At 39.4% G+C, this 11,744-nt stretch overlaps 1 protein-coding gene across 1 annotated transcript; it reads left to right on the forward strand.

Moving 5' to 3' along the window:
• The first annotated feature begins 8,371 nt into the window (after nt 1-8,371).
• Nucleotides 8,372-10,951, forward strand: LOC149949772 (uncharacterized). Its single transcript, XM_090169498.1, has 7 exons — nt 8,372-8,557; nt 8,624-8,941; nt 9,020-9,247; nt 9,315-9,537; nt 9,611-9,948; nt 10,022-10,382; nt 10,449-10,951. Exons 1-7 carry the CDS (start codon nt 8,372-8,374, stop codon nt 10,949-10,951), a joined length of 2,157 nt encoding a protein of 718 aa, XP_090025624.1.
• The last annotated feature ends 793 nt before the right edge of the window (nt 10,952-11,744 follow it).

Consider the following 11,744-nt stretch of genomic DNA (forward strand, 5'->3'; position numbering starts at 1 on the left):
TTCCCTCTGCCTCTCGCGAATAACGCTCCCCCAAAAGAGATATTTTTCCCCTCTTTCGACGCTCGTGGCGATCTCCCTCCCGTGAAAGAGGGACTTGCTGAAACTCCGGAGTTTCTGTTCCGCGTTCCCTCTGCCTCTCGCGAATAACGCTCCCCCAAAAGAGATATTTTTCCCCTCTTTCGACGCTCGTGGCGATCTCCCTCCCGTGAAAGAGGGACTTGCTGAAACTCCGGAGTTTCTGTTCCGCGTTCCCTCTGCCTCTCGCGAATAACGCTCCCCCAAAAGAGATATTTTTCCCCTCTTTCGACGCTCGTGGCGATCTCCCTCCCGTGAAAGAGGGACTTGCTGAAACTCCGGAGTTTCTGTTCCGCGTTCCCTCTGCCTCTCGCGAATAACGCTCCCCCAAAAGAGATATTTTTCCCCTCTTTCGACGCTCGTGGCGATCTCCCTCCCGTGAAAGAGGGACTTGCTGAAACTCCGGAGTTTCTGTTCCGCGTTCCCTCTGACTCTCGCGAATAACGCTCCCCCAAAAGAGATATTTTTCCCCTCTTTCGACGCTCGTGGCGATCTCCCTCCCGTGAAAGAGGGACTTGCTGAAACTCCGGAGTTTCTGTTCCGCGTTCCCTCTGCCTCTCGCCGTTGAAGGCTCACGCCCGAGAGCGGAGATTCCCCTCTTTCCACGATCTTAAAGAAGTCCCTCGCGCGAAAGAAGTCCCTCGCGCGAAAGAGGGACGCTCTGAAAATTCTCGATTTTCCCTCTTATTGTTATTTCGGCACGCTTAGAAAGGCGGGAATTTCGAATTTCAATTTATTTTCTACCTTTAAGCGGGACGGAAAATCAAGCGTTTCGCGTATTATTATGACGCGTGTATATTAAATTTCGCTACTTAAGATATTTGAGGTTAACCGATATGTTCCTATTTCGTTTTTCATAACTGTGACGGAGGAAAAATATTGAAGACAGTATTAAGAAGACGGTAACTTTGAGCTTGCTCAACACGTAAGACCTTTCCCTATACCCGAAACCCAATCCTGGCTACGCCACTGTGTGTTAGACCGGGGAAAAAATTAATTTGATACTTTATGCTTATGGTCTTGGCACTATGTCGATTTTTCTATTCAATGTAAGCTTAATGTAAGTGTTTTGCCTTAACGACATAATAATAATAATAATCCCAAGGCACCACCTTATTCCTAAGTCATCAAGCGACTTTTAAGCCATTAATTCAGGTGAAGTCTTTTGACGCCACTATATTGCTAGGTTATCAAAGAACAGGAGAAATAAGTACTTTTCACACTATGGTTTCATCCATGTCGACATAGATAATCAACGTAAGCTTAATGTAAGTGTGTTGGTTCATCGGCGAAGTCTTTTGACGCCAAAATAGATTTTTCCAGTATAGGAAATCAAAATTCTACCAAACAGGTGAAACAACGTTTCACACTATGGTTTCACATTAACGACTGGATTAAAAATACTCTTAAAGAAGACGGTAACTCTTAGCTTGCTCAGCACGTCATACCTTTCAAAACATTTGCCATTATGTTACATCAAGAATGTATTTATTTATACTCAAGGAGAATTAATATGTCGAGATTATTTTTAGCGTTTCTCAAATTCCACCCGTTGGGGCAAAGAGTATAAAAACTACGTAACCTAGAGATATAATGACGGTCGAAAGCAGTAAAGGAAGTTGTAGCGACCGGGGGGGAAGTCACTCAGTGAATTTGCACTTCAAATTTCGGTACCGCAGCGCCACTACGGCAGTTTTAAGTGGCAATCATTTTGATTTAGTTCAACATTCTTGAAAATTCCTTAAGGAATTGGTTACCTTTAAGACTTGGCAACGTTAGAGAACAAACGCCTTATTCTTCACTTTTTGAAAATAAACACCGAAACAACGAATCCACAAATTCTAACTAAAAAAATCACGAAACAGTAACCAATTACTGTCACTTTTTTGAATTGACAGATATTAGACAATTAAATATCCAAAATGCCAAATTTAGCATCTCCGCAACACCGTAACTGCCATTTGTCTCCGGTTTTATTATTTATTGTACTAAATACTGCCGTAGTGGCGCTGCGGTACCGAAATTTGAAGTGCAAATTCACTGAGTGCCTTCCCCCCCGGTCGCTACAACTTCCTTTACTGCTTTCGACCGTCATTATATCTCTAGGTTACGTAGTTTTTATACTCTTTGGTTGGGATGACTGGCAGAAGAAAATCTTAGCCTTTAAACATCGGTATCTCGCTTTACTTTAAATTGCTAAATGATTTTAGCGTATACATGGTGTATACGCTTTTAACACTTATATTTTGATTAATAGCACGATTTTTAATTTGGCGGCGCTTAAGCCGATAACCCAACTGGGGTTCCCAATATCCAAAACGGATAATATTTTTATCGGCTTAGAAAAAGAACTGCGAATTAAAGGTATAAAAGAAAACATTTTCTTATTAATTTATTAATATAGGAACGTTTTATTTGTCTAATCGAAACAATGAGATCAATAGTTCTTTTTATAATCTAACTTGGCCTTCTTGTTTAAAAGTTGCTCTTACGTTACAGCCTCTTACTTTCACCTAGGAGCAACAAACACAAGGAGAACGCAGCTAGCCTTTAAACACGCTAACGAAGGGTTGTGTACGAATTTCATTGGACGAGCGTCACGAGCCTTTACGATGAACGTTTTACGGGCGGGGGGGGGAAGAAAATTTCCGAATTTTCCTCTTCCGACGGCAGCAGGCGCTAAAGCGTCTAGCCAATGAAAAACGTACACAAGAAAATCCACGACTTTTGACGGGTTGCGTTCTCCTTACAGGTGTCGGGTGTTGTGTTTGTTGCTCCTAGCTTTCACAAGCCTACTAGCGCGCGCTACAGTCGCCAAATGAATATAGGTTTTTCTAGCGCGCACGTGCAAATCGTTCGTGTGCAAAATATACTAATAAAGCTGTGTCTTGTGACGTAAGAGCAACATTTTAACAAGCTGGGCAAGACCACTTTTTATTTTATAAAATCAACTATTATCTTTCACTATTCAAAATCTACTAATAGTTTTAACAAGTACTAAAATATTCGACAAAATTTTACTAAAGTAGCTTTCCTGGAATTTTAAGAGGCGCTATTAAGAAATTTTAGCGGGCACTTCAGAAATGTTTCACGTGGCTCAAGCGCTGCCTAAAACACCCTGGCGACGCTACTGCTGACTACACACTAATTAAGTTGTGTCTGCTCATACTTTCGATATCAATTTGCGTAACTCTTCAACCTATGTGTAAGCTTAATCAGAATATGTAAGTGGCTTGTTTTATTGTTAATGTTTTCTCACGCCACCAATGATCTTGTTACCTTATTACCGACGCTTCATCAAGAATAATACTGGTGTACCTCTCCAACAAATATGTAAGCTTATTTCTACTATTTTAGTAAACCTACTCCTTTACTGCCCAATACATTATAAGTGAAACCTTTGTTTCAAAATGAGAGTGGCCCTAAAAAGGGCCGTTTTTTTACTTGATTAATTATCAAGCTTTAAGCGCTTCGTTGGCGAAGAACTTGGGCTGCGGTCCAGCTTTCGCATTTTTAGGGGCCGTCTCCTTTTCGACACCAATTTAACGGTTACGGCGGGAGGGCTGGGATCACCCAAGGTGTTGAGGTCCCAATACCGCGGTGGAGTTGTCGGAGTCACGAGAGAGTGACGCGCCCGGTGTTTGGACATTTCATTCATCCGCTCCCTTCTCTTCTCCTCTGGCAAATCTAAGTACCACTTTAAACGAAAAAACAGGTAAATAATATGTTAAACTGACACGATTAATAAAAATAATTCAAATGAAAACTAATTTTATACTTTTTCACAAAGTTGGCAGGCTTGTCCAGGGAAAGTTGCCTTTCCTGCCTTGGTCCTTTTAGCGTTTTCCTTACACTTGTAAGGTACTGCCGGCTCCACGTGTCTCGGCAACCTATAGTATAAAAACCAATAACAATACATATTTGCAGATGTTTGACTTTGGATACCACAACACATACCGATCAAACTCCGATAACTTGGAGTAGTCGATTTCAGTTCCTCCTGACGGAGGAGGACCAAATCCCCAGTACTTCACCGGGGAATTCCCAAGTTTAATAGGCGAATGCCTTGCATTTGGCTTTGCCTCTGCTGGTTCGTTCATCTATTAGAAATAAATACGCGATTAAGTTTAACGGATTCCGTGGAATGATATTATAAGTTTAAGTTACTTACCTCGGTTGTCACGAAGGAAAAAAAACGACTTTAAATATCTTAGTGGGAAAATACTAAGTCAAACGCTAAGAAAAACGACTGAGGATACAATGATCGACAAGGGACTGTGGTCCATTTGTGGCTAGCCTACCTATTTATAGGAAGATCCTTGCCCCTCCCCCATCTTCCCACCTCCCTCTCTAGTCGTGCCAAATGTACGGTTCTCTAGAATCTCTACTGGATATGAGTTTACCGCGTACGAAAATGGTTTTGAAAATCGCGAACGTTTCTACAAATGTAAAAACGATTTTCATTTTTAAATACATATTCTAATTTCGCAGTAAAAATTAATATATAAATTTAAAGTGGGGATTATTTTTCGATTAATATTGCAAGTTTTCATTTCATTTCCATCTAATTAGAAAGTAATTTTTTGAATTAAATGATGCTTAATTTAAATAAGTAATATTTTGAACTTTGTCTGAAGCCTTTAAAAATGAATAATAAATCATTTTAGGTAAAATTACTACACTAGATAATGCTTTAAGGAAACAATGCTTAGTTAAAACTGCGCCATGATATAAAATTCCGACCTAGGAAGGTCGTCCTCTGTCTCTAAAGCGCTTTAACCCCCCCCCCGCTTAACATTGAGACAGGCAAAGAAAAAAAAAGAGAAATCTACCCCTTAACAAAATAGCCCTAATCCCTTTCCACTCGGAGCTTTCACCACTATCTGCAGCTGGGGTCCAGACGCGAAGACGCCTCTTGATTTTAGAAGCTGGGATTTTCAAAACCACCGTCAAAATCCAAAGACTATATATACGCTTCGCTTACTAAACAGGCGTGTTCTATGTCTCAACTTGCATACCGATTGTGGCTCCATCTCGACGCTGGTCAAAGTTTCCCCCTAGCTTGAGCTGTGTTACTAGTGGCGCCTCTAGCCGCGGGTCAAAATATTAACCCGGCTTTTACAGTGCTACAGAGGTGTTAACAGGTTTTTCCTAGGAACACGCCTGTCTAGTAAGCGAAGCGTATATATAGTCTTTGGTCAAAATCATATCCAGTCTATTGTAATCATAAGAGGAGTTTAGGAGCCAGCCCCGTTTCGAAAGGGGGACGAGAGCGTATTTTTGGCACGCGGGTTGCTTGACCAAATACACGGAGGAGGCGATCGCAATAATTAAGTTACCTAAACGTACGAGTGGAATGTTGGAAAATTGGGGAGGGGCACGGAGCTTGTAGGAATAGGGACACTAGCTACAAATTGACCACAACCTCAAAAGATATCCTAGTAAATATCTTACGCTAGCTTATTTAAATGTTTATCGTCCTATGTTTTAAACGTAAGCTTATTTAATTGTTTATCATCCTGAGTTTTCAACGCAAGCTTATTTAAATATTTCTCGTTTAAACAAAACAAAAGGGAAAATGAGTCTGAAAAGAGCATTTTCGATTGTAAAAACACTATTAGAGATGAGTCGGGCCGGCAATTTTAAAGCCCGACCCGATCCGCCAAAAACTTTGATATTGAAAACCCGGTTCGGGTCGGGTCAGCCCACCTTTAGCGGGCCCAAGACTCATCTCTAACTACTATTTAAAGCGAAAAGCATTGAAAAGGTTGTAATTGCAATATAACGTTGTCATGCTTTATGAAAAATTTTATATGAGGTTGAAAACGAGATAAGAACCGGGCTGGTATGGAAAGGGCTTAATAAAAGCGAAAGTTTCGTCCACAGGTGATAGACAGACTTGGCGTCTCCTAGCGCATTACAAATAAGAAAGGGGAACTCGGCATTGGGATGGGCTATTATTGTTAATATCCCGATATTTGTGGAATTTTTATTATATGCACTGACGCCCAAATATTTCGAAATATAGAAAAGGAAGTTTTTAGGCTTATAATATTTATATATATTTAGGTTATGTGAATTTTATTTTAACTTTGCAAAGAAATTAAATTCTTTTAAGTGATATGAAGCTCTGAAGAGTGGAACATTCGATTATTTGGCAAGGAAATATTAAAAACTAGCCGAGAAGCCCGTCCGAAGGTGCTTGGATTTTTGAGGAATTCCGTGATATTACTAACATAATATCTTATTAAGTTTTTAGTTTGATTCTACGCTCATTAATATTGGTGAAATGGCTTCCCGCAAAGCAATCTTATAATTCCCGCTTTTTTCATTTGGAAGTAGCCCTGTTTATTTATATTGTTTTCATAGAAAGAGGGTAACTTTTATTAGTTTAGTATTTATAATGTAAAAGCCATTATACACATTTTAAATGCTGTTAATGTATGAAAATTAGAATAGGATTTTTGTTAATAGTTTCGAGGATCTTTAAGCTTGTGTCTTAGATCATTGAAAGAATTAATTTCAACAAAATTTTATCAAAAACGATTATAGTTTATAACAATTGATTGAAATAGATTATTTGTGAAATATCGGAATAATATATAGATAAATTGGTTTATTTAAAAAAATATATTTTAGTCAACAATGATCAAAATTCGAATTAATAGATCAATATGGACAAAATTTTACAAAAATCTCAAAATAGTTTGAAATAAAATATAGTTTTTCAAAATTGATAAAATTGAATAAATTTGTACCAATTTGATCAAAAGCAGAAGTTTTGATAAAAATTGAAAGGAATGAATTGAAATTTATTAGTTCTGTAAAATTGGATTAATTATATATAGATAAATTGTGGTTTTTGAAGAAATTCATTTATTTTTTCTATTTGGTTAAACTTGAAAAATTGTTAAAAATGAATCAAAATTAGCAAAATTTTAAAATTTTGAAAACAATATTTTATATCAAACTATTTTGGATTTTTAGTAAAATCATTGTAATTTTTTTTATTTAAAATTTTAATTTTGATCATTGTTGACCAAATTGACCAAAATATATATTTTTTCAAATACACCAATTTATCTATATACTATTCGTATAGTTTACAAATAATGTATTTCAATCACTTCCTATCAATTATAATCGTTTTTCATAAAATTTACTGCTTTTTTGTTATAGTTTTTCACGGGGGGGGGGGGAATCTGTCAGATTTATATTTTAATTTCAATAGGAAAATCAAAATTTTTTGTTGTCAAAAACATTTTTCATGATACATGAAGGTCTACCAATCCCCCCCCCCCGAGTTTGATCATAATCAGTGGGTTACACTTCGGGATGTCTCCTTGTAAGTGAAACTACCAAACCTAATTACAAAATTACCTAACCTAAGTTTTTTTTTAAAACGTAAGCATATTTAAATGTTATTATTGGTCGGATAATATTATTTGGCGGTTAATTTGTATTTCAATAAACTTCGATATCACGTTAGACCGGATATATAGAAGATTAAATCCGTCTACGGAAAATACGCGAAGGAGACAGCGAGTCTACTTCGTCGTACAAAATCTGGAAACTAGATGGTGAAAGGCGTGTTTCTCACTATTGTCATTTGATCTTGACCAAATACACGGTGGAAAGCCCAACATTCCGCGCCGCGGAGGTAAAATTTTGGAACCCGGCGACTTAGTGGCGACAATCCTTTGCCGGGTTTCGGATGCAACAATTAACGCGTAGAAAGTGATGGGGGGAGGAAAGTGGTTGGGTATAAAAAGAGGAACAAGGCACCAATGGGTCACATTTTCTTGTCGATCTCTGTATCTTCGAGGCTTCTTTTAGTTTTTACTAAGTTTTTCTTCAGCTTTTTTTGCTTTAAATTACTTTAAATTTCGTTCTTCGAAGTTTTGCTTTTAAGTTTCGTCTTTCAACAATATTTATTGGGATACCAAAATGTAATTATTTAAAGTTCTCTTGGTATTTTTACTTTTCATTGGGTTTAAAAAGGCCCAACTAATTTTTTGCGTTATTTAAAATTACCTTTCTTGTTGTTTAGTTCTCTTTTTATTTAAAAATCAATCTTTAACACATATTAGTACGAAGCTACAATTTTGTTTCTAAAAATCAAAATTTTAGCATTTCTAATCGTCTTTAATTGCATGTTAAAACTTAAATTAGAGCATTTTTCACGGCATATAATAATGCAATTTGTAGGTCTTCGGAAAGTAATTCCAGTAGCAGTAGTCGAAAGCGAGCTTCTCCCGCGGTTTCGAATGACAAGCCTCTGGTAGTTTTAAAAACTATGGAAGACAAGTTTGCCAAAGGAAAATATGGAAAGAAAGGGGTTCATATGTACTTTTCGTACGTGGGCAATCGTGTAGAGGAGGATGGCATCACGCCCTCAATCTCGGTTGTTGCGTCTTGCAAGACTTGCAAGAGAGAGATTACAGGAGGTACAAGTAGCGCTTCCAATCTAGAACGGCACCTGGTTAGTAATTTTATTTTGTTCCTTTTTATTAATATCCATAACGATTTCGCTAATTATTTTTATAAGCTTGTTCATGGGATTGATTTGTACGTAATCTCGAGGAACGAGCCATACCAAATTAATCTGTTGGGGGACGAGGAAAGAGGCCCTCCATCTAAGAAGAAGAAGGAAGACCCGGCGGTCAAGAAAGCCAGGCAGCAAAAACTTAAACGTCTACTGGTTAATATGGTTGCTGTAGACGGCTTGCCGTTCAGCGCAGTGGACGGGAAAGGATTCCGAAAACTCATGAAGTTTGCCAATCCTTACCTGGACATTTACAGCCGGAAGACCGTCGTGGACGAACTCGTCCGCATTGTGCAGCACGAGTTGAAACCTAAAATCAAGGTTTTTTTATTATTTCATAACTGAACTTTCTTTTGACATATTTGAAATTCTTTTAAGCTTATTTTCTATAAATTTCAGATGATTTTAGGCAACTTGAAGGAGAATACTCTTCACTTGACTTTAGACATTTGGTCCAGCCGACACCAGCAAGCTGTAATTGGAGTTCGAGCCCAGTTTATCGACGCTGATTTCCAGTTTCGTAACCTCTTGCTGGCGTTTTCCCATTTTCCGGAAGCCCACACAGGGGAAAACATATTGGCCAAAATCAAGGATATTTTATCCGAAATTGGTCTAACCCCGTCTTCTGTAAGATATTCTTTTACAAACATTAACATTTCACTGTGCTAGAAATATAACTGTATTTGTTTTCCAGGTCAGTAGTATCTGCGCAGATAATGCCTCGAATATAACGAAGGCTGTTATGATGTTAGACATCATCGCACCAGATGCGTGGGAGTTAGAGGAGAGCCGGTGTTCGAGTCCCTCTTCGATGGATTCTTCGTCATCGTCGGATGCTTTGACGACATCGTCGCTCTCCTCACTTGACTCCGACCTGGAATTGGGGGACGACCCGGCCGATATCTCCTTGGATGAAGGTAAATTTCGTGTCCGAGGTGGCGCTACACGCAAATTGATTAGATTTTATAATCTTTTTTCAATCGTTTATAGCATGGGATACTATGTTCTTTATGTTCCCCCAACCGGAGAGAAACGACTCAGAGGCTCTCGTGACGGAGACTGATAAAAATCTAGAGGCCATAAACAAGACCTGGACGAGAAAGCGTTGCGTTTGCCATTCGCTTCAGTTGGTTGTCAATAACTCCATCAAGACAATCGTGCGAGCCGAGTGCATGGTGAAGCGCATCAGTGAGTGGGTGACTTTCTTGCATCGGTCACCTAAATGGAGCGAAGTCTTTAGGACCAAATCACCCGAGGGCCTGGACGTAAAGACCGTCGGCGCCACGAGATGGAATTCCATCTACTCAGCGATGGAACGTCTGGTTCAAGTAAGCGACATCTTTAACGCCAAAAAAGGGTGAGGGATGATTATAACAAATTTATTTTTGCTGATTTCTCCAGGACGGAATGTTACCAGCGCTGACGGCAACTCTCCTGGAAGCAAATGCGTTTCCCGATAAACCGGAAGCTCTTCCGACGGATAACCATCTCTATCAGATGAGAGAGATGCTGCGGCTTCTAAAGCCAATAAAGATCACCACTGAAACATTCCAGAAAAAAGAACCCGTGGCTCATTTAGTCATCGGGACCCTTTTGGAAGTTTACGACCAAATTCAGGAAGCGCAGAGAACACCTCTATTCCAAGATCTCAAAGAAGAGTTGCTCTGCCGGATGAAAACGCGATTTTGGCAAGAAATCGTGGACCCGGATTACGTCGTAGCCGCGCTCCTTGATCCTCGAGGAAAATCTCAATTATTTCCTGGTAAAATAATTGAAAAGGAACTTCATTTTCATTTATTGTAACTAAAAGAATGGTGTAATTTTATAGCAACGGAAGAGGAGGGCGAAAATTTCCGTTCTCTTGGAGAAACAGCCGCCATCAAACTTTTGGCAGAACGGGCAGGTCGCTCTTCTCGGGCAGAGATTAATCCAGAAAACCAGACTGGGGAAGATCCGCATCCTTCAAGGGGTCTTTGGTCCAGAGTGCGTTCCAATCGATCTTCGGAGCCATCAACGGCCGTTCAGGAGTCACCAGCTTTCAGGAGCGAGGTTTCTCGCTATTTAGAAGAACCTTGCCAACCAGAAGAGTGCGACATACTTTTTTACTGGCGGACGTACCGAAAAAAGTACCCAATCCTAGCCGAATTAGCGAGACAGGTACTCGGAATTCCAGCTGCTAGTTCAGACGTTGAGAGGATGTTTTCAGTGACCGGGTCTATTATGAGGTACAGACGCAGTCGGATAACGCTTTCGAATGTTTCTTACCTCCTTACGTACAAGGAGTGGGTCGAATTGGTGGAAAAGGAAGTCATGGTTGACCTACCATTGTAGGTGAGGCGTGGACTTGGAGTCCAAAGGTGTGGACGTGGAGTCCAAAAAAACGGCCCTTTTAAGGGCCATTTTCATTTTGACAAAAAGGTTTACCTATTATGTATTGGTGAAAAAAAAGTGTATTTTTACTCCGGTCGTTAAGACAAAACACTTACATTAAGCTTACGTTGAATAGAAAAATCGACATAGTGCCTTGACAATAAGCATAACATACCAAATGAATTTTTTCCCCGGTCTCCCAAACAGTGGCGTAGCCTGGAGTTGAAATAAAATAAACAAATAAAAACCTACAACCATACGTTTCGTGGGGTGTGCCCCCCCCCCCCCATGGCTACGCCATTGCTCCCACATACGCTAATCAAAGTTATTTATTTCACGAAACATATACAAGACGCCCGTTGTGTATAACAACAGTACTGTTGAAATAAGCTTACGTTTTTATGGTTTGGCAAATCAGTGGCACCAAAAGCGACATAGACCCAAAAGTGTGTCAGTACGGTATAATGTTTAACGGGAGCTTGTCGTGAAGTAAAAGAGGGAGTGGGAGAGGGGGTTGAAAATTCGTCATTAAAATTTGAAATTTCCTCCTTTTCAGTGCTGCCGAGTGAGGCGTTTTATAACGTAAGTCTACGGGAGAATAAATCGAAGAGATAACATCGCGCCAGACCATAGACTAAATATACCGTTTCTAGTACTATTCCAATTAATTTTTATCATTTATGCCTAATATTCCGCCTATCTATCAGAAACTAGATTTTTCGGCACAGGCGGACGTCAAGCATATTTTAAACAC

The sequence above is a fragment of the Leiobunum rupestre genome, chromosome 3 (genome assembly GCF_980474605.1).
Source record: "Leiobunum rupestre chromosome 3, qqLeiRupe1.1.hap1, whole genome shotgun sequence".
Classification (NCBI taxonomy): Eukaryota; Metazoa; Arthropoda; class Arachnida; order Opiliones; family Sclerosomatidae; genus Leiobunum; species Leiobunum rupestre.